Genomic DNA, 23,297 nt, shown 5'->3' with positions numbered 1-23,297 from the left:
CTTGACCATTTTAAGGCATGTGGACTTCAGCTCCCAGAATTCCACAGCCAGCATTGCTGGCTGTGGAATTCTGGGAGTTGAAGTCCACATGCCTTAAAATGGTCAAGGTTCAGAAACACTGTGACTTAGTCAGACCTAGTTTTGACTATGGGTTTTGATTTAATTAATAATTGAATTATTAATTGAATTAATAATTTAATCTCTCGACCTTGCCGGAGATGTTGGGTTGCTAAGGCTGATGGATCACTTGGTAGCAGATGTCTTCTCCTGCCCCCTCCCCAGACATTTACGCTTAATGTGTCAGGCTTAAAAGAAAGCAAAGGCACGTGCCTTCTAATATAGTTTCCCGACCTGCAAAAAGCAACTTTATCTCGGTAATGAGTCGGCTGTGGGGAATGAATTGAGACTCATGAAGGAAGCATCTCAAGAAGATAATTGAAGACAACGGTGGCCAAATCCAGGAGATAATTGAAGGAGGGAAGCGAACACAAAATGTGGGAGGGATTTTTTCCTGTTTTGCCCGTCCTCATCAAAATTTAAAGACCTCGTGCTGAAATATTCCGGATGAAGTTCTTTTCTTACAAGAGAAAAAGAGAAATAGCGCCCACCCTGGATTTATTGAGTGTTGTAAAATTTCTCTTTAATTTCTCCTGAATATCCTCACATCGTTTATCGTTTTAAACCCATCCCCGATGTATTTGTTTGTTAACAGCATTAGGACCTGCTGTTTCGGAAGGAGAACGGACGGCTCGTCATATTTGTTTGTATATATTGTGTATTGTTTTATCCCTAGTGGTGCCTATGACGTTGGGGGAGTTGATTGTGGGTTAGTGTGTGAGGGAAGTGTCTAGCCAGGATCCTGGTTCTCCATCCTTAGGACCAGCAGAAGTATTTGAATAGGCTTTTGGGGGGGGGGGAATGGAATTTTAGCCTCCATCAGTTGGAAGGCATGAAGCTGCAGAGCTCTGGATGAATTAGATAAACGGCCTCGCTATTCATATATAGATTTATTTTGTGAACTAATGTATTTTAAAATGTAACTTGTAACTTAATATAACTTTACATACACATACATACATACATACATACATACATACATACATACGTGGCCTATATTAATATATAGAACACTGATTTTATTTTGTGAACTAATGTATTTTAAAATGTAACTTGTAACTTAATATAACTTTATACATACATACATACATACATACATACATACATACGTGGCCTAGATATTAATATATAGAACACTGATTTTATTTTGTGAACTAATGTATTTTAAAATGTAACTTGTAACTTAATATAACTTTATACATACATACATACATATATACATAAGTGGCGTAGATATTAATATATAGAACACTAATTTATTTTGTAAACTAACGTAATTTAAAATGTAACTTGTAACTTAATATAACTTTATACATACATACATCTTATCTAATTAACCAGACATCTTCATCTTACTTGTATCATATCAATATGTGCTCTTTTCCTACATCGTTGCTGCTAGCTATCTGGGTATTTCATGCCCTGCACTAAATAAATGGATCTGGGTTAGCAATGAGCGTCTGCAAAGGGCTACGTAAAATTCCCTCGTGGAGAAAAAGAGGGTCAGAAGAAGTTCTGCAGATCTTCGCCCTTCAGCCGTGGAACCACATTTCTTCTCTTCCATTCTTTCTCCTTTTTTTTCTCGTCCTCTCCGATTGCTGCCTGCTTCAACCTGTGCTTCTTCTCCTTCTCCAGGGATTTCGCCTACGTAGCCCGAGACAGAGAGACACGGATTCTGAAATGCCACGTGTTTCGATGTGACACCCCAGCAAAAGCCATCGCCACGAGCCTCCACGAAATCTGTTCTAAGGTGAGCCTGCTCTCCTTTTATTTGTTTGTTTTGTCATATTTACGTAGTTTATATGGGAGAGGGGTGACCCTTTGAGAGTTGTAGGCAACGAAATTTCCATTTTAATGTATGCCGATTAGTATACATTCAAAGTGACAATAAAGTTATTATTCTGTTCTGTTCTACTCTACTCTACTCTACTCTTATTCTGTTCTGTTCTGTTCTACTGTTCTGTTCTATCCTATCCTATCTTATCATTCTATTCTACTCTACTCTACTCCTGTTCTGTTCTGCTGTTCTGTTCTATCCTATCCTATCATTCTATTCTACTCTACTCTACTCTTGTTCTATTCTATTCTGTTCTACTCTACTCTACTCTACTCTACTCTACTCTACTCTACTCTACTCTACTCCTGTTCTGTTCTGTTCTGCTCTGTTCTGTTCTGTTCTATCATTCTATTCTATTCTACTCTACTCTACTCCTGTTCTGTTCTGTTCTGTCCTACCATTCTATTCTATTCTACTCTACTCTACTCTACTCTACTCTACTCTACTCTACTCTACTCTACTCCACTCCACTCCACTCCACTCCACTCCACTCTACTCTTGTTCTGTTCTATTCTATTCTATTCTATTCTATTCTATTCTATTCTATTCTATTATATTATATTATATTATATTATATTCTTCCTTAAGTCCAGGTTGCTTCTCTCCCTGAGAGGTTCCCATCCTTTGCTTCTTGTCCTGCCTTCAGGTGCTTTGGAGAATAGCTTGACTCCCTCTTCTTTAGGGCAGCCCCTGAGATACTGGAAGACTGCTATCATGTCCCCCCTCGTCCTTCTCTTCGTTAAACATGACATACCCAATTCCAGCAACCGTTCCTTTATATGTCTTAGCCTCCAGTCCCCTCATCATCTTTGTTTCTCTTCTCTGCCCGATGGCATCATTCGATTTATGAGAGGAGGAACATGAAGCTCAAAGGCCACTAAATGTATTTTCCTTCTGCACCTTATCATGCAGACCCCATATTTTAGGGATGGGCCACAATGGGGCTTCGTCTTCAGCAGCCCAGCTGCCTTTGCACCTGCGTGCTCATTTTGTGCAGTTGTGTTTGCTGCAGGGTTGGTCCTAGAACTGCAGTGGGGCAGCTGAAAGACTGATTTGTAGAAGATTGGGCTGCAAATAAATTGTGCCTATTCACACATGCCTTACAGGCTGAAAAAGATCTCCTTAAATTAAAGAAAAATATAACATTGTCCATTCAGCTCTGTCCTGATGTTTCACCTAGTGGTGGTTGCCCACGTCTATATCCCACTGTGATAAGCTTCATAAAACCTACGCCTGCTTTAGCTTAATCTGAAGCTGGTTCCTACAAACAGATTAATATCCTGAACCATTAACTGCTTGACCTGCATGAAACCCAAGCGAGATTTCCTCCACGACAATTCTGCCCGGGTTCCTACATCATCTGGACTTCTCGTAGAATCCCTCAACTAAATTCCATTTTCCGGAGTCTGAATGTGGATCCTCGAAAACAGGGGTGGTGTTAACAAATGAAATTCTCGCCCGGAGAGGACAATAAATCGTACTCTTCTCATTTTTCTGCAGATTATGGCTGAACGGAAAAATGCCAAAGCTGTGGCTTGCAACTCATTACAAGAACGGACGGCTGTCACCCTTGATGTTCCTTTGCAAGGTAAAACCTGTGACAATGTATAGGTTTATTTTCAAAGTCACCGTAGGAGAAGGAGTGTGTGGTGGGGTGAAGACCCTCACCTGCCCCTCGGAAGGTTGAGAGGTCAACCCTAGGTAGCGGCTGCTGTTTCTCTCCAGGGTTTAAAGAAAAAATACCTGTTGCGAATAGAATAGAATAGAATAGAATAGAATAGAATAGAATAGAATAGAATAGAATAGAATAGAATAGAAAATATGGAATGGAATAGAATAGAATAGAATAGAATAGAATAGAATAGAATAGAATAGAATAGAATAGAATAGATATATGGGAATAGAATAGAATAGAATAGAATAGAATAGAATAGAACAGAATGTAGAATATAGAATAGAATAGAATAGAATAGAATAGAATAGAATAGAATAGAATAGAATAGAATATATAAGGATGGTGATGGAATAGAATAGAATAGAATAGAATAGAATAGAATAGAATAGAATAGAATAGAATAGAATAGAATAGTGGAATGGAATAAGAATAGAACAGAACACAGAATAGAATAGAATAGAATAGAATAGAATAGAATAGAATAGAATAGAATAGAATAGAATAGAATAGAATAGACTAGAATAGAAAATATGGAATGGAATAGAATAGAATAGAATAGAATAGAATAGAATAGAATAGAATAGAATAGAATAGAATAGAATAGAATAGAATAGAATAGAATAGAATAGAATAGAAGGGCACCTGGCCAGTAAACGCTCAGCTCCATCCATTCACCCAAAGTCCACCCCAAATGAAGGGATCAGAGGGTCATAAAAAGGATTTTTTTTAACTGTAGGAGAAAGAATGGCAGAACCTGGGGGGAGGAGTGAAAAGAGGAATCAGCCTAGAATCCCTGCATAGCCACAAGCAACCTCCCTTAAATTCTGTTGATCCGTATCTAACTCTAACCAGGTGCTGACCATTAGTTTAGAACAGGGGTGTCAAACTCAATTTCATTGAGGGCCGCATCAGCATTGCAGTTGCCCTCGGGGCGGCCGGGTGAGTGCGGCCTAGTGGGTGGGCGTGGATGGAGTGGGTGTGGCCTGCTGGCTGGGCGTGGCCAGCGCTACATCATTCGCGTCAAGTGTGCCTGTGGGGGGCCTGGGCAGAAGTGGGACAGATCTGACGGTCTCTGGCAGAAAGGGGTGGGACCAAGGCAGAGTCCATCAAGCTGGATATGTGAAGTAGGCGAGGGCCATTTTCTGGCCATTTCCAGGCGATGGTGCATTTCTTCATTCCTCACAAAGGGTGACACCTCCCCAGCATGCACCCAGGGGCGGGGGCAACGCGGCAGGAGCCAGTTCCTCGCTGTTTCCAGACGGCCTTGTGGAGTTAAGACTGAATGCGTTTCAGCCTAGATGGCCACCACAAAATTGTACATTGGCTCCCAGCCGGCCTGGGCCAGGGCCAAGGCAGCGGGGGCCGTTCCCTCACTGTTTCCAGGACGGCTTTGCGGGCCACATGAAACCACTTCGCGGGCCTCATCCGGCCCCCGGGGCCTTGTGTTTGACATGTCTGGTCTAGAAGATTCTTGTGTGTAGGCTTTCAGCAATCAATCAGTTTAATTGGACCTTCAGTCGTGTGTGGGGTTTTTTTGCACCTGAAAGTCACAGCTGTATTCTGACTAAACCGGGCACCCTTTCCAACCGTTCTGCTAGTCAGAAATGTGTGGATCAGTGTTTCTCAACCTTGACCATTTTAAGGCATGTGGACTTCAACTCCCAGAATTCCACAGCCAGCATTGCTGGCTGTGGAATTCTGGGAGTTGAAGTCCACATGCCTTAAAATGGTCAAGGTTGAGAAACACTGGTGTGGATGTTTTGATACGTTTCTTAGGTAAACTCCTTCCTCCAAGAAGAAGAGAGGATTTATTATGCAAAATGAAGATTTATAGCACCCATTTCCCGTCATTCCCCAGATACCAATGAGGATCCTTTTTTAATAGGACGTGGAGCAGAGATTTGTCGGAATCAACAATATGATCAGCTGATATCTCACTCCGGATCCTGGCATTCAAATAAAACAGAGTTGGGGGGTGGCCTGATGTGAATTGTGTAAGATGAAATTGATGTTTTGCTTCCTTGCAGTAGATTTTCCAACACCAAAGACTGAGTTGGTCCAGAAATTTCATGTGCACTACCTGGGCATGCTGTCTGTCATTAAGCCAGTGGGTATGTAAGCATATTTTTTTTCTCATGACTATCTTTAAATGTGTTCTTTGTGGTGAATTACGCTGGGGAAGATACAACCTAAGATCACACACTAGTCCCCATAGCACAGTGGTTCTCAATCTGTGGGTCGGGACCCCATTTGGGGTTGAACGACCATTTCACGGCGGAAGCCAAACAATGCAGTCCACCATTTTTTTCCCCCTTTTCCTTAGCTGTGTACTCCCTTTTATTCTATTGGCTTTTGAAAGCCAATAGAATAGGCTCTCTTGAATAGAGTCTAATTCTATTGGCTTTCAAAAGCCAATAGGAATTGTCCAGGCTGTCTCTGCCCTGCTGAGCCCGCCAAAAGTTCCAGTCTGCAAATGGTGCTGCATCAGTTGAGTAGTCCTCGACTTATGACCGGTTGAGTAGTCCTCAACTTACAACTGGTTGGGGGTTGTGGCATTAAAAAGGTTGAGAACCACTGCCATAGCACAATTGTGCAGTCCACGATGATCTCTGAGCTTGGTTGTCTCCTTACCTACATTTCATGACCCAGCTACATAACATCAACAGTGCTGATTCCATCACTCATCATCTAATACAGTGGTTCTCAACCTGTGGGTCGGGACCCCATTTGGGGTCGAACGACTATTTCACAAGGGTCGCCAAACAAGGCTGTCCACCATTTTTTCCCCCTTTTCTTTGGCCACACCCCTGGCACCTGGTGATGTATAAGTGGTTGGGGGTCACCACAACATGGGGAACTGTATTATGGGTTCGCGGCATTAGAAAGGTTGAGAACCACTGATCTAATATGTGACAAAAGTTACTGATGATGCTCCCTAGTTGGGTCATGAAACATCAGCCAGAGAGCATCAAAGACCCCACAGTTCAACCCTGAGCTACAAAGATTCTGTCAGTGCTGAATTTCCTGGAATCCATGTGATACTTTGAACCTGCTAAACAGATTTGCTAGGTTCATACAACACATTAAACCGCTCAAAATCTAACCACAGGTACACTTAACGTATTGTGGGAGTGCAACTTAGTTTGCACTTAGTGCAAACACTAAGAAGCCCACACAGTTTTGGAACCCCTAGATTATTTTGTGTTGCATTTTTAACGCAAAGGAGCAGATTTTTCACCCAGACAAAGTTCCCACAGTAACTATAGGATTGAAAATCTAGAAGATAGAGTGGCAGAGAGAGAAACAGATTGGATGGAGAGAGGAAAGAAAAGAAGGAAGTTTAAGCCTAAGGTTAAGGTTGATCTAGACCAGTGGTTCTCAACCTTTTTAATGCCGCGACCCCCCAACCGGTCGTAAGTCGAGGACTACTCAACCTGTCGTAAGTCGAGGACTACTCAACTGGTGCAGCACCGTTTGCAGAATGGGACTTTGGGCGGGCTCAGCAGGGCAGAGACAGCCTGGACAATTCCTATTGGCTTTTGAAAGCCAATAGAATTAGACTTTATTCAAGAGAGTCTATTCTATTGGCTTTCAAAAGCCAATAGAATAAAAGGGAGTAGCACAGCTAAGGAAAAGGGGGGGGGGAAAATGGCAGACTGCGTTGTTTGGCGACCCCCGTGAAATGGTCGTTCGACCCCAAATGGGATCCCGACCCACAGGTTGAGAACCACTGATCTAGACCAAAGAAACAAGTTTAAGCAAAGGAAAACCAAAATGTTGTGTGTCCCTCAAAAGTTCTAAGGCTGTGCGTCTGTTGTCTCTGTTCTTTGGAAGGTATGGACACGCTGAACGGAGCTATAGAAAGCCTGACGGAGTCCTCTAACAGAGAAGACTGGATAGCTGTCACCATGAACGTTGCGGATGCTACTGTGACCGTCATCAGCGAAGGAGTACGGTCCCTTCAACTTGTCTTATTTTAATACTAGGATCTGTAACTTGACCCAAAACTTAATTTTTCTCCAAGCCTTTTCTATATGCAGTAAGGTTGCGGGCGAAATGCAGAAAAGTCCGTACGTAGCGTCAGAATAGATTTGGTGATGGCAATTGATAATTTGCGCCGCATTTTCAAGACACACAGACACACACACACAACCTTTTGCCATGTGCTACTATCTTCACTTACAAAAATATCCAAACTCTCAATTTAATTAGCATTAAAAAAAAAAAAACCTTGAAATCAGTGAGGCTTTCAAGCTGTAATTATTCCAGATTTAGGGGGAGAAAATTAAACGAATTCCATCGATCCTGCCTACGGTCTAATTAACTAGAAAGTTAATTAACTTTAACTAGAAGATTAAGCCGTGGAATACGGCGTAGAGGGAGTGTGTTCTGCCAGCTGTGTACAGAAATAACGAAAAATTAAGTGTGCTTTGCACTCAGAGGCAGTATTTCTCACCTTTGGCCATCTTAAGATGGGTGGACTTCAGCTCCCAGAATCCCCCAGCCATCAGGAGACTTTACCAGGTTTTACCATAGCCACCATCTTCACCATTGTGCCCTGTGGATGTTCCTGATGGGACACCCCTGATTCGCACCTCAGTTCATCGACCCCCTAATACAGATTTACGGTTTCCCCCTTACACTAAAGTGTAACAGCAACCACTTTTCCTCCCCATCTAGAATGAAGAGGAGATTGTGGTGGAATGTCGTGTCCGCTTTTTGTCCTTCATGGGTGTGGGGAAAGACGTACATACGTTTGCCTTCATTATGGACACGGGAAACCAGCATTTCGAGTGTCACGTCTTCTGGTGTGAACCCAACGCTGGCAACGTCTCCGAGGCCGTTCAAGCTGCTTGTATGGTAAGTAGGACGATTCTATGAGTCAGGGGTCTTCAAACTTGGCCAGTTGAAGACTTGTGGACTTCAAACGCCCAGAATTCCTCAGCCAGCCCCAGATTATACAAAAGTTCTATTTGTGTAAGCAGTTAGAAAGTCTGGAGCGTGGACTCGGCGGAAGCCAGCAGGCGGCTGGAATCCACAGCTGTGCCTGAACTAACAAGTTGCTCACAAGATAGGTGAAATTGTAAGAATGCATACTAGCCACAGGGAACCAGGGATTTGTAAAATTGCTGCTGGGGGGAAAACAGCACAGGTCATTGCAAGAGATCGTTGTTTAAAATAAAGACTTCTATGATGTAGAGCAGGGCTTTTCAACCTTTTCACCCATTGTACCACTTTTAGGATATGGCGACATCCGAGCACCACCAGTCGCCTAGCAAGGTGTCAAAAACTTGATGACCAAAAAAAAAAAGAAAGAAAAAAGTGATAAAGTACAGGTAGTCCTTGACTTACAACAGTTTGCTTAATGACTGTTCGAAGTTACAATGGCACTGTAAAAGATAGCCCCCAAGCCACAGCCGAGAAAGACACCTGCCTGCCCGCAGGCGCTCTTCCTCCTGTCCGAGGTTTTCATTGTTGTGAGCATTTCTGTTGAGGATTGGCACCGGGGGTGTTTGGTTTTTATTCCCCCCGTCTGCTGGGTGGTTGCAGCAGGTTTTGGTCACTTCACATGACCCTGGGACACAGTGACCGTCATAAATATGAATCAGTTGCCAGGCATCTGAATGTAAATCACAAGACCCTGGAGAGGCTGCAACATTCCAGATGATTGGTGCTTCTTCAGGGCTCAACAGAAGCACCAGGATCAGTGCCAAGCTCCAGCAGGATCCTGGCGCTTCCACTGAGCCCTGACAGCCCCGAAGAAGCGCCGATCAGCTGGAAAGAGGCACTGAATCTGGCGCTTCCGCTGAGCCCTGATAGCCCTGCAGCTCCAGCCGTCTCTCGCTCAGGCTTGTGCGGTGCTGCCACCGATTCAGCTCATTCCCCTCCCCCGCTACCACTTTTCTAGGATGGTCACGTACCACCTGCCAGGTGCCAATGTACCACAGGTGGTACCCGTACCACTGGTTGAAAAGCCCTTATGTAGACTGATCTTGTCTACCATCTCTCTACTGGGGTATTTAAATAAGTATTAACTGGATCCTATTAATAAAGATGCCCTTTATCAATGCATAACAGTAATGACCTATGAAACGGAGATTGGTCGTTTGTAATTTTAATACAATCCCTCAAATGAAAGAGAACATTTGCATGTGTTCATGAGCAGGCTCAAACTGCTTAATGTCTCCTCCTTCAGTGTCTGCCCTGTAGCCTCCGATACCAAAATTGCCAATAAAGTCTTCAAGGGATTCGGTGGCTTGAGTCTCTGGGTTAAACAGCCCCCTTTTAGGGAGTCTTAAGGTAGGGTGCAAAGCTACCATACGAGCCGTGGTGGCGCAGTGGTTAGAAGGCAGCATTGCAGGCTGACACTGCCCACTGCCAGCAGTTCGATCCTGACCTCAAGGTTGACAGCCTTCCGTCCTTCCCAGGTCAATAAAATGAGGATTGTTGGGCACAATAGGCTGACTCTGTAACTGCTTAGAGAGGGCTGTAAAACACGGTGGAACGGTATATAAGTCTAAGCGCTATGATGGTGATACACTGTTGTTGTGTTGCAGCTGCGGTATCAGAAGTGTCTTGTCGCCCGGCCTCTTTCTCAGAAAGTCCGCCCGCCGCCTCCTCCAGCAGACTCCATGACGAGACGGGTCACCACCAACGTAAAACGCGGGGTCCTGTCCCTGATTGACACTTTGAAACAGAAGCGTCCTGTGACTGACATGCCGTGACGGACCCGCCCCCCCAGCATTCCCGAGGCGTCACGCAAAACAAGACAGCGGCCGCGTTCAAAGACACAAGACGGGATAAAGGCCTTCCTTCCGTTGAAAATCCTTCCCTTTCGGGAAAGTTGCCCTTATCGGAAATAATATTAGACAAAAGCATGTTCTCACTTTTGCCGCCACCGTGTAATATTGGGAAAAAAAGAAGCATGACTTTCTTTTTTTTCTTTTAATGTTCATTTTATTTTTTTCGCTCCTTGTGAGATGCGGTCCTCGAGACAAAGGGGAAGGCCCCGCTTCCCGATTGTAAATAGGACGGACGTGACTTCGATTCACACATCCAGAAAGGATGGGTGCATTCCTCCCCGCCTCCCCATTTTGGCAAAGAAGCGACCCGAGGATTCTCATAGCTCCTGAGCACTTTTCTCTCTCTTTTTTTTAACAGTGAATTTACACACCGAGTATTAGTTACTGTTGTAGTATTATACTACTAATACCAGGCTTCTTGTTTTTTTTACAAAAGAACGTTCGGGATTAACCTTCCATCTTGTTTACCGTCGTCGTCCCTTCATCTTGAGAGATGCCAGTCAGGTGCCCTGCCGTGGAGACAACGGAGGGTGCCCGCTAGGCGACAACAACGTGTGGCAACCCCGTGCATCCGTAGGTCACCGCACATCCAAGTGTGCAGCCTCTGTCCTTCCTTGTCTCTTTCTAGCACAAGTGTATGTACGCCGATGAAGGCAGGCCACCGTCGCATCAAATCTCTCTCTCTCTGGCTTGTGTGGTGTTTCTTTCGGAGAAGGGCCGTCCGCGTCGGAAACCCAACGCCATATTTGAAGTGGCCTTCAGTCCGAAATTGCGTTTGTTTACATACTAGTCCACGTTTTGAGAAGTTTGGCAGCATAGACTGGGTTTTATTTCGGGACAGAATCCACCCCCTACGCTGAGGACGCCAAGGCTCAAGTGCCTCCTAACCCTTTCGTAGATCCAGGTTATTCTTTTCGGCCAAGAAACGGGCACGGAAATGATCACTTCAAGCTTGTGGATGAGGCAGAGGAAGCTACAACTGTGAAGTCAAGACGGATGGCTTCCCCTCGTGATAAAATGGCATGCAATAGAGTTGGCTGCTGCATTCAGACTGTACACTGGTCCGGGACCATTAATATATATATAGATATATATAGATATATATAGATATATATAGATATATATATATAGATATATATAAATGTCGGTGAAAACAAAGGATGTTCACTAGTTGCTTTTCTTACCGATAGATTTGCACGGAAGTGATCATCATGGATTTCTTCGGACATGGGTCCCTGATATTCAAATGGTGTCCTCTGTTTTTGCTCTGTGAGATCCGTTCAACTTTGCAGCTTTCTTAGGAACTTTCATCGGATGGCGAGGTTGAAACAATGAGAAACGATGCTTTCTTCAGGAGATGTTTGGGTTGAAAACACAAACAGATGTACGGCGGTCGGCATTCCGAAGTCCCGAGTAGCACGTGTCATGCCAAGCCACGACCCTTGTGGTGGTTCCTTCTACCTTGTGATTGCACCTTACACAATGTGTGGTTTCCATTGACCAGGAGTGGCTGCAGGGTTTGGTTTTTTTAAAAAAAAAAAACTCAAATTGGCCGCAAGACTGGCATTCAAGTCCCAAAGGGTGCTTGTTCAGGAGGCAACTGGACTTTCTTGTTTTTCTTTGAAGGCCACTTGGAGGTTTATCTGTGTCCTCAGGGTCACCTGAGTGGTGCAAATGGGTGTGGAACACAGTCCTTTCAGTAGTTCCAAGAATTCCCCACACCAATTTGCACTACTCAGATGACCCTGAGGACACAGATAATCCTCCAAGTGGCCTCAACGACTCTCTAAAAGAAGGCAAATGACCAGTTGTCTCCAAGGAGTATAAATCCTTCCATTCCCCACCATCCAGGCAGAGCTGAAGAAGCTTCTTGGATGAGAAGCGAAACGTCTTCAAAGAAAAACAAGAAAGTCCAGTTGCCTCCTGAAAAAAAGCAGCTTTGGGACAACCCTGACCTGCATGATGGAGAATCTGCACAGTCTGGCATTGAAGCACCACCTGATTTTTATGGGCATCACAGGTGGCGCTTCGGTCTCACTGCTGTGGCTGACATCTTCAGGTGTGGATCACACCTGCCTGATGCCCTTGGGGCAGTTGACTGTTTAATCCGTTTATGTGTGTTTTTGATCACTTGTATACCGTGTCGCACGAGTTCACCCGATGCTCTGCCAAAGGAACAAGCTTAGAATTCCCCAGGGACAGATGGAGCTCTTTGGGGGTGATGGAAGAGATAAGAGGAAGACTAGGGAGACCTGAGATTTCCGACGACCTGTTCACTGATGCTCTTGGTCTTCGCATCTTAGACAGGGACAAATGGAGCCACGATTCCGGCTTGACCAAGCGTTCAAATGGTGCACACTTTACAAACCAAAACCTCACTCCATTATCCTGTCCCATCGAAAACACGGAGTCCTATCTCAATCAGCCCAGAATGAAGTCGCTCAAATTTGGCAACTTCAGATCGGGTGGACTTCACCTCCCAGAATTTCCGCAACCAGCCTGGCTGGCTGAGGAATTCTGGGAGATGAAGTTCACAGGTCTTCGAAGTTGCCAAGTTTGGCGGCGGGGGGGGGGGAACCTGACCTAAAGCAACCTTCTCTTAACTGTCCTTTGAATGGTTTGGACCAGGGGTCTTCAAACTTGGCCCTTTGATGACTTGTGGACTTCAACTCCCAGAATTCCTCAGCCAGGCACGCTGGCTGAGGAATTCTGGGAGTTGAAGTCCACAAGTCATCAAAGGGCCAAGTTTGAAGACCCCTGGTTTGGACAGTGGTTGCTCCAGCAAGATCAAACCTTGAGAGAGGCAGAGATTCTTGGACAATTAACCATGCCTCCTGAACGCTCGTCTCTTTTGCTTAACACTTGACACAATTATAGCTTGTCAGCCTAAACACCACTTCGTAAGTGTGCTCTTTTCCTACACAAGTATATGACGGCTTGCTGTAAACTGGCCCTGATCCACACAAATGAAAAGAAGCAACTGGGAATAGCGTAGAGTAGAAAGCCAAGGTGGACCTATCAAAACTTTCCTTTCTTCAGTTCTCTCAGAATAGCCCACTCCGTTTCCTTCTTGCTCCAAAGAACGTTCAACGTTGAGCTAAGCTTTTGCTATGCTCTAGAGCAGGGGTCTTCAAACGTGGCCCTTTTATGACTTGTGGACTTCAACTCCCAGAATTCCTCAGCCAGGCACGCTGGCTGAGGAATTCTGGGAGTTGAAGTCCACAAGTCATAAAAGGGTCACGTTTGAAGACCCCTGGATTACAGCATCTCTCGAACCATCATGGTCGCCGGCCAACCTAGTTGGAGATGCTGGAGAACCAGAAGCCATCTAGAAGGACCTAGACAAGAAAAGGGTGATCTAGAACAGGGCTCTTCCAATGTGGCCCTTTGATGAATTGTGGACTTCAACTCCCAGGATTCCTCAGCCAGCGTGCCTGGCGGAGGAATTCTGGGATTTGAAGTCCACAAGTCATCAAAGGACCAGGTTTGAAGAGCCCTGCTCTAGAGGCAGCAGAAAATTGCCTGTGGTTCACACCCAGAACATTAAAAGGATGGTGTCACAATCACATAACCTTCAACCCACGGCTTCCCGAAGGAGCCGGTCCACAAATCCCAGTGTTGGCTTCTTGTGCATGTGTGTAACTAGTTCACAGGGCTCCACATCTAAATCCAGAAACAGTCTTCCACCGTTTTTAAGCTGTATAGCTATCTAGATATGTGTGTATATGTATTTTTCAGGTCAAGGTTACTTTTTATTGTCTGATATTCTGACATAACCACCTATGCAAAGAAGACATAACTTCTGGGTGAAGGAAATAAACTAACCTCTATGGGTATAAAAAAACCGAACGGTTGTTAAAGAAGACGGAAATGATCAATCACGTTCTTGTTTCCTTAAATTGCGCTAAAATGTACATCTGACCTTAACGCGCCCCCCCCCATTGCAACTCTGTTAAAGAGCCCCACTTTTTTGCACCCACCTCCTCTTTTTTTTCAGAAACTGCACGCTAATGATCAATGTTTATTCTTTTCAAATCTTATTTGGAATAAATTCTCGTAAGGGATACCCAAATGCGGATACTTGAAATTTTAACACAAGAATCGGTCTTGACCAAAAACCAGAAGGGTGGCCTTGATCAAAGCCCCGCCCCTTTTCTAGATAAGAGGGTGGGGCCATGTTGTACGGTTCTGACTCCCATCTTGACTCTTTTTTTTTTTGCCATCCAGAAAATCCACCCTATGGATGTCCCTAACCCAAGAATTCTGTATATTTCCTGAGCCGGTTTTTCTGGAACACTCCTCTGGGTTTGGCAAGCAATGGAGAACACAAAATCCTCACTTTTGCTTTTGGGGACATCCGTGACCGATCTGGATGATAGACAGGAGTTTTAAAAACTTGGCATTCAAGATTTTGGTGTTAAGCTGGGCTGGTGGGCAAGGAACCCCTTTCAAGTCGAGAATTTGGAACACATTGGAGAAACCTCGTTGGATTTTTTCCGAAGTTAGCTAACCACTTTAGCTTTGGTTACCAAAAATGGCTTTGGATAGACAAGTTCAGGATGTTTTCTTTATCCAATAAACTGGGTTTCTCCCCCCCCCACCTGCGCCCCCCAGCAAATGGATGACAGTGTGAACAAAGCCCAAATGACAGTGTTGTCGTGCTGCTTCTGTGATCTATGCATTCTTTGCATCTCTTTGTAAGGAACTGTTTCCTGTGGTTTGTTTGGGAGAAGCCAATTCAGGTGCACGTTTCCGTGTTTCGCAGGCAGTCCTCGACTTACACAGCGGAGGCCCAAATTGATGTTACTAAACGAAACATTGGCTAAGGGAGTTTTGCCTCGTGTCACGACTTTTCTGGCCACCGTTCTTAAGGGGATCTGTTAAATTAGTGACAACGGTTGTGTGAAGTGAACCTGGCTTCCCCGAATGACTTTGCGGGTCGCGAAAGGGGATCCTGTGATTCCGGGGAGGGGGGGGACACTGCAACCGTCATAAATGTGAGTGAGTTGCGCAAAGCGTCTGAATTTTGATCACGTGACCACGGGGGGGAGGCTGCAACGGTCTCAAGAGTAAAAAAAACAGTCATAAGTGCGGTTGTCACTCCGAACGGTCACTAAATGAATCTTTGTTAAGTCGAGGACTACCTGTATTCTAGTTTTATCGAACTATCCATTTATGGAGTGTCCGGACCAGGGATAGGCAACCTTGGCTCTTTTATGACTCGTGGACTTCAACTCCCAGAATTCCTGAGCCAGCCATGCTGAGGGGAAAGGGAGAGGTTTCCAAGCTGAGCCATGCTGCCTCAGGAATTCTGGGAGTTGAAGTCCACCAGTCATCAAAGAGCCAAGGTTGCCTACCCCTGGCCTAGGGCGAACATTTCTGAATGCGCAAACCAGCTCCAAAATGTGTATACGTTAACAGCCAAACTAATTTGTTGTTTCGCATTGGAGGAATTTTTTTTTTTTTTTAAAAAGAAGAAAGCAAAGGAAATAATTAATCAGGAATTGTTTAATATGCTCAGTTTCCAGTTAACCGTACGGCATAAAAACTTGATGATTTATACTGAGTTGCTAATGAAGTCTGGTGTCACGTTGGAAGCCAAAATGAAAGCATGTTAATAAGGAAAATCCCTTGCCTAAATGTTTTTACTTTCTTTCGTGTAGTTACAATTTCTCTTTCAAAGCAAATTTATACTTTCAAAGTGCTATTCTTTCTTAAGAGCAGGCTTTGAAGCAAGCAGACGTCTACAGAGATCACGCTGAAGGGCAGACCGGACCTTCTAAAGGCGGAAAAAGGGAATGCATTCCCAATTCCCAAGAAAAAACGATCTGAAATATATCAGGGATAAAAACGTAGCCTCTTTTTTTTCTACTTATGTAGCCTCCCCCCCCCTTTTCATTTACATGTAACGGTTCGCCTTAAAACTCAGCCGCTTCAAATACATTCAGACCAAGCGCGTCTGTGGCGGCTTTAAAAAACTAATTAAGCGATAGCCCGCATCAACCTTTATAAAGTTTCCTCCAATGTTCTGCATAATCCAGGTGTGCTTTTTTTTTTTTGACATTCGAAACTGGATGCAAGCATGACATCATCATCATCATAAAAACCCAGCTTTGCAAAAACAGCTCGTTTGTAATAGAAAAGAACGTCAAAAAGAGATCCGCGTTTAAAATTTTCTTTCTAAAAGCACTTTGCGGCTTATCGTTTAAGGGCCCAAACGATATTCAGGAGCTGACCGTTAAATAAATGAACATCGGTCTTAAATTCCGAGAAAAATAAAAAATAGTAAGAAACCAAGATGGCGCCCACTTCAAAGCCACGGACGGGACTGCTTGGTCATCGTAGACGGGGAAGGCTCTTTCGACTTAAGCAGTCTTTTGGAGGCTGAAGGGCTCAGGGTCCCGTGTTTTGCTCCAATCCAACGATAGTAACAGTGATTGGTTGAAATCTGGGCCCTGTTCCCTTGAGGGTTGAAATACGGCATCATCACCGGGGGCAGAACAATCTCGACCGGCTTCAAAATCATGACGCGATCGTCGTTCTTGGGCTTGGCGGCGTTCCGTTGCTTCTCCAACACTCTTTGCAGGGTGGAGGTGGCGGAGGTGAGGTTATTTTTCGCCATCGCGGGCAGAGATGAATTGGAAAGAGGGTTACTGGCTTTCTTCAAGGCGACGGGCTCACTGGTTTGGCCCATCACCTGCGAGTTACTGGCAGCCACGCTCGGTACGGCAGAGCTGGTCTCCGTCATTCCAGATTTCATCTCTCGTTCCAGGAACTCCTGAATGCGAGACTGCATGACGGCCTCTTTGATCGGATTCTTGGACTGGGCGGCCCTCTGCTTCTTCTTCTTCTTCTCTTCTCTCTTGGACGGCTTTGCCAGGTCGATCCCATCCAGCAGGCCTTTGGCTGCGGCGCGGGCCAAAACGTCTTTCACTGACACGGATTCGGATGGATCTCGCTAAACCAAGCAAAGGACACAAATTAGCACAGCCGAACCCTACCAGGGAATTGCTGTCATAATACGAATTGTACCTTTGGGACAACCGTGACCTGGATGAAGCATGATGTCTGTACAGACGTTTAGACATTTAGAGCAAGTGTCCCCAACCCCCGGTCCATGGACCGGTACCGGGCTGCGGCATGCCAGCAACTGGGCCGCACAAACAAGCAAAGCTCCATCCGCGAGACGCAGGCAGCACACAAAGCCACATACCCTCCGGTCTGCGGAAAAACCTCTCTCCACGGAACTGGTCCCTGGTGCCCAAAAGGTTGGGGGGCCTCTGATTTAGAGTACAGAATTTACAAGCTGTTCATTCCAGAAAGTGCACCCAGCTGCAATTAGCCCTACAGGACACTGAATAGCAATGGAAATTCTACAGCATAAATTAAGGCCTTACCTGTACTCAGAAAGGTCATGAGTCCCAGTTAACAAAATCCCCCCCAAAAGATTCCTTTGAGTCTAGATCCGTTTGTCACATTCACCCCTTTAATTGGGAGTTCTCTTTTTTAACTGTTATAGCCTTAACTAAAGAAACGTAAATTTACTCAAAGCCTCACAATTCCAATTGTTCCCATTTCGGCTGCAAATTACTGCTATTTGGAACCCAGGAACTGTTAACAGTAGTGCCCATTTTACTAAGTATTGTAGGGCTAATTGTAGCCAGTTGCATTTTCTGGAATGAAAAGCTTGTTAATTCTGTATTCTAAATGACTAAATATCTATACAAAGACATCATGCTTCGTTCCCTTTTTTTTCTCTTTCTCTCTTTTTTGCAAATCATTATTCAGCAGTTAAAATACAAAACTCCAAAAAAGAAAATAAAAAAAATCACAGAAGCAAATAAACAAACCAAAGCAAACAAGCGAAATGTTGAAAAAGTGCATTTCAAAAAAACCCCTTCTACCTATTAAGTACTGTATTTGGCCATTAATGTAGTTAAGTAGAAGACAGGTTAATAATTTGTAAACAGAATTAGAACTTTGGGGGTGGGGGAAATTCTGGGGTCTGTTTCCCAAGGGGCGGGAAACTAACACTGTTATATATTTATCAGTGTTCAACTGGAGAGGCTATACTATCTGTGAACGTTCCCCTTGAAACTCATTTCGCTTTACCTCTCGGCTTAAGACAGCAATAAAGCAGCTGTTTGAAATATCGGAGGGCTCCAGATGAAAGAAGTTCTGTTCAGAGGTGTTGACTTCCAACTTAGAACACAAAGGAAGAACTGGCGGGCAAAGCCTGAAGCAGATACAAACACAGGATATTGAAGGCGTTACGTCAAATAAGCATGACTCAATTTACAGTCTCTTCTGTCATGTTCAAAAGCTGCACCAAGAAGCAACTGGGACTACGTTGTTTGGCCACTAAGCAAGCTGAAAACCAAAGGGCCTTGTCCAGGGGTAGGCAACCTTGGCTCTTTTATGACTGGTGGACTTCAACTCACAGAATTCCTGAGCCAGCATGGGGGAACCATGCCCCCCTTCATGACTTGTAGACTTCAACTCCCAGAATTCCTGAGACAGCATGGGGGAAACTATGGCCCCTTCATGACTGGTGGACTTCAACTCCCAGAATTCCTGAACCAGCACAGCTCATCTTGGAAACCTTTCCCCTCATCATGGCTGGCTCAGGAATTCTGGGAGTTGAAGTCCACCAGTCATGAAAGAGCCAAGTTTGCCTATCCGAGCTTGTCCCAAAGTTGCTTTGTTAGCTGGCAAATGGACTTTGGTTTTTTTTCCTCAAAGACATTTCGCTTCTCATCCCAGAAGCTTCTTCATCTCTGACTGAGTGGTGGAGGGCGGAAGGATTTGTATTCTTTGCAGTCATCTGGACGTTAGTGCTCCTTCTGAGAGTCACTGAGGCCTCTCGGAGGCTAATCTGTGCCCTCAAGTCACCTGAACAGTGCAAATGGATGTGGAACTGCTGAAAAGACTTGTAAGCAGGAGATAGGCGATGTCTGCAAGGAATATAAATACTTCCATCCTCCAGCATTCAGTCAGAACTAAAGAAGCTTCTTGGATGAGAAACGAAACCAAGGAAAAATAAAGTCCAGTTGCCTTCTGAAAGAAATACCTGGATGATGGAGAATCTTCACAAAGGACCTTGTCTCCCCATACATATCCCATAATTCAGATATTCTTATTTGCTGAATTATATCAAACAACGTTAGGTGGTACCGAGCCCATGTAACAATGTAGATTTGGTTGCTTTCAGCCTGGAGTCCAAAAGCAGATAGGATGCCTTATGCCTGGCAATTATTAAATATAAATATAATTGTAAAATTTTTTTGGGGGGGTGGGTTTTAAACCCACACTCCACCTTGAAGAGTGAGCAAAATGAGATATCCTAAGGGTGGCTTAATAAAAGTCGACCGTCAACATTGGTAGCGTTGAGGCATCACATTGGCATTGATAGAGAGGAGGAAGGGGGGCGTTACAGAGAGGTCCTCGGCTTATGACCACAATTAAACCCAAAATTTCCGGTACTGAGCAAGACAGCTGTTCAGTGAGTTTTGCCCCATTCTTCCCCATGCTGATTAAGTGAATCATAGCAGTTATATATATAGAATAGAGCTGGAAGGGACCTTGGAGGTCTTCTAGTCCAGCCCCCCATTCAAGCAGGAGAACCTATACCAGTGGTGGCAAATCTATGGAACGCGTGCCAGAGGCGGCACTCAGAGCCCTCCCAGTGGGCACGCGCACCGTTGCCCCAGCAGAGTTCGCCAGAGTAGCGAGCACGTGGCGTTTGGAAATCACAGGGCAGGAAGTGAGCAAGCGGTGTTGCCCCCCGCCCCCGGAGATGGCGAGGGACTGGCCCCCACCACCCTGGCCCCAGCCACACTCACCCAGTCTGCCGTAACCACTGCAACCACGCCCATCCAGTGGGCCACACCCCCACCCAGGGCACCACAAAGCTGATGCAGCCCTGGCACTTTGCGATAAATAAGTGGGTTTGGGGTTCGCCAAGGACGAGGGGGGACATGATAGCAGTCTTCCAATATCTCAGGGGCTGCCACAAAGAAGAGGGAGTCAAGCTATTCTCTAAAGCACCTGAAAGCAGAATAAGAAGCAACGGATGGAAACTCATCAAGGAGAGAAGCAACCTAGGACTAAGGAGAATTTTTCTGACAGAACAATTAACAAGTGGAACTCCTTGTCTCCAGAAGCTGTGAATGCTCCAACACTGGAGGTTTTTAAGAGGAGACTGGACAGCCACTTGTCTCAAATTGTATCGGGTCCTCTGCCTGAGCAGGGGGTTGGACTAGATGACCTGCAGGGTCCCTTCCGACTTGATTCCGATTCTGAACGTGCAACCCTTCATTTGGGAACCCTTCAAACTGCACCGGCGGACATACTTTTTTTGGGGGGTGGGGAAAGTAGCTGAAGCGAGTTCCTTACTTGTACGGCTGGGCCTTTGCTCCTTCCGCTCCAGATGCCAAGGCTTTGTTCACCACCGCTTCGTTTTCCTCCGGGTACACCGAGCAGGTGCAGTAGACCAGAGCTTGGACTTTAGGAACTGCCGGGATTCAAGTCAGGATTAGTCCAGGAAATCATCGTTCAAAAACCAAGCTTTTGGAGAAATTGGCGCAAATGATACAAACTCGGAAGATCCTTGTGCGCTGGGGACCTGGGTGCTCACCGAGCTTGGCGGTTCCCTTGCAGACGTTTTATTACCCAACTAGGCAACGTCATCAGTGCTGGAAGGAAGGATTGTGGAGAGGAAGAGGAGGAGGAGGGGAAAGGGAGGGGGAGGATTATGGGGTTCCTGGTACTCTCCGAGCTTGGCGGTTCCCTTGCAGACTTTTATTATCCAACTAGGCAATGTCATCAGTGCTGGAAGGAAGGATTGTGGAGAGGAAGAGGAGGAGGAGGAGGGGAAAGGGAGGGGGAGGATTATGGGGTTCCTGGTACTCTCCGAGCTTGGCGGTTCCCTTGCAGACCTTTTATTACCCAACTAAGTAAGTGCAACCTAGTTGGGTCATGAAACGCTGCGATGACTGTGTATTTTGCTTTCCGTATTTGGGAAATCCTTATCCCTGGCATCCTTACAACATGGCCCGCCCAGCGCATCTGGGCTTTCATCAACAGAGTGTAAACTGATGATAGACCTGCTCTGGAGAGGACATCTGTGTCTGGTATCTAATCCTGCCACCGGATCCTCAGAATTCTATGAAGGCAAGTCATGTGGAAGTAGTTCAGTTGCCTAACATACCTCCTGTACACTGTCCAGGTCCAGGGCCATGTTGTAAGGATGCCAGATCATCGCATCCCTAAACAGCTCTTCTACGGTGAGCTGTCTCAAGGAAAGCGATCACACGGGGGACAAAAGAAGCGATGCAAAGACACGTTAAAAGCTTCTCTCAAGTCCCTGGATATTAACACCATCTCTTGGGAACTTCTGCCGCATGATCGACCGACATGGCGCACCTTGGTGTACCAGGGTTGCCAGACATATGAACACAGAAGGGCAATCTTGGCACAAGAAAAGCGAGCACTCCACAAAACCAGAGCTGCAAATGCTGAAGTAACAGTGTCTACATTTCTTTGTTCAGTAGGTGGCAGAACATGCTGTGCTAACATCGGTCTTATTAGCCACCTACGGGCACATCGTTGATGGTCCATAACCCACAAGATGTCAAGGTCTTCATCGAAATCGATGGACGAACAACAACATTTGGGAAATGTTTGTTTTATTCTATTTTGGGTTGAGTTGAACTCTTTATGTTTCTTAAAGTCGCCAAGGTCGGGAAACATGGATTGACAGCTGGCAATTCAAATTTGTGTCCCTCACACCCACAGTCTGCTAAGATCCCATTCCGAAGGCTTAGAAGAGAGAAGAAACAAATCTTGCTTTGGATAAGAGACCGAGAAGGAACTGGGTCACAGAAACTGGGAAGGGTGTGCTGTTATAGATATACAATTGTACCTGTGATGGGACTGAGTTCATGGCAAATAAAACTCACACTGCAGTGCGTGGGTCAGCTCTTTCAGCTGCTGTTGAGCAAGGGTGCTTAGTTTGTCTTCGGCGACCGACCCTTGAGAGAGGTCTCTGAGTAACTCTGCATCTAAAGAGGAAATGAAATAAAATGTCTACGCTGCAAGGGGACATTAGTGGTCAGAAAACGACAATTAACACTCTGCCTTCTCGTTTGAAAATTAACAGGAGCAGCTGGCCTCCGGAAATTGTGGGCGCTCCATCACTGGAGATTTTTAAGAAGAGGCTGAACAGTTACAGTTCTATTCTATTCTATTCTATTCTATTCTATTCTATTCTATTCTATTCTATTCTATTCTATTCTATTCTATATTCCAATATCTATTCTATATTCCAATATCTATTCCAATATCTATTCTATTCTATTCTATTCTATTCTATTCTATTCTATTCTATTCTATTCTACTCTACTCTACTCTATTCTATATTCCAATATCTATTCTATATTCCAATTTCTATTCCAATATCTATTCCAATATCTATTCTATTCTATTCTATTCTATTCTATTCTATTCTATTCTATTCTATTCTACTCTATTCTATATTCCAATATCTATTCTATATTCCAATATCTATTCCAATATCTATTCTATTCTATTCTATATTCCAATATCTATTCTATATTCCAATATCTATTCCAATATCTATTCTATTCTATTCTACTTTACTCTACTCTATTCTATATTCCAGTATCTATTCTATATTCCAATATCTATTCTATATTCCAATATCTATTCTATATTCCAATATCTATTCCAATATCTATTCTATTCTATTGTATTCTATTCTATATTCCAATATCTATTCTATATTCCAATATCTATTCTATTCTATTCTATTCTATTCTATTCTACTCTACTCTACTCTATATTC

General features: G+C 44.6%; 2 protein-coding genes across 20 annotated transcripts in view; one reads left to right on the top strand and one right to left on the bottom strand.

Moving 5' to 3' along the window:
• The window catches only part of APBB2 (amyloid beta precursor protein binding family B member 2), a 111,548-nt gene extending 99,574 nt beyond the window's left edge, over positions 1–11,974 (top strand). For 15 of the 18 annotated variants that reach the window (XM_039325283.1, XM_039325291.1, XM_039325288.1 and 12 more), the window contains 6 exons: positions 1,753–1,867; positions 3,455–3,542; positions 5,657–5,740; positions 7,464–7,579; positions 8,310–8,489; positions 10,187–10,354. In XM_039325283.1, the coding sequence (XP_039181217.1) occupies positions 1,753–1,867; positions 3,455–3,542; positions 5,657–5,740; positions 7,464–7,579; positions 8,310–8,489; positions 10,187–10,354 (751 nt within the window). Of the gene's footprint in view, positions 1–1,752; positions 1,868–3,454; positions 3,543–5,656; positions 5,741–7,463; positions 7,580–8,309; positions 8,490–10,186 lie in introns of all 18 variants that reach the window. The other 3 variants (XM_039325286.1, XM_039325284.1, XM_039325292.1) reach the window with 3 other exon arrangements.
• Positions 11,975–15,885: 3,911 nt separating this feature from the next.
• The window catches only part of NSUN7 (NOP2/Sun RNA methyltransferase family member 7), a 29,056-nt gene continuing 21,644 nt past the window's right edge, over positions 15,886–23,297 (bottom strand). For both annotated transcript variants that reach the window (XM_039325301.1, XM_039325299.1), the window contains exons 9-12: positions 22,393–22,494; positions 20,828–20,945; positions 18,545–18,668; positions 15,886–17,390 (exon numbers count right to left, since the gene is read on the bottom strand). In XM_039325301.1, the coding sequence (XP_039181235.1) occupies positions 16,743–17,390; positions 18,545–18,668; positions 20,828–20,945; positions 22,393–22,494 (992 nt within the window). In that variant the 3' untranslated portion in view covers positions 15,886–16,742. The remainder of the gene's footprint in view (positions 17,391–18,544; positions 18,669–20,827; positions 20,946–22,392; positions 22,495–23,297) is intronic.

This window comes from Crotalus tigris, unplaced genomic scaffold, assembly GCF_016545835.1.
Source record: "Crotalus tigris isolate CLP2741 ecotype Arizona unplaced genomic scaffold, ASM1654583v1 scf7180000024321.1087588, whole genome shotgun sequence".
NCBI classification, from domain to species: domain Eukaryota; kingdom Metazoa; phylum Chordata; class Lepidosauria; order Squamata; family Viperidae; genus Crotalus; species Crotalus tigris.
This window is presented reverse-complemented; position numbering and strand designations above follow the sequence as displayed.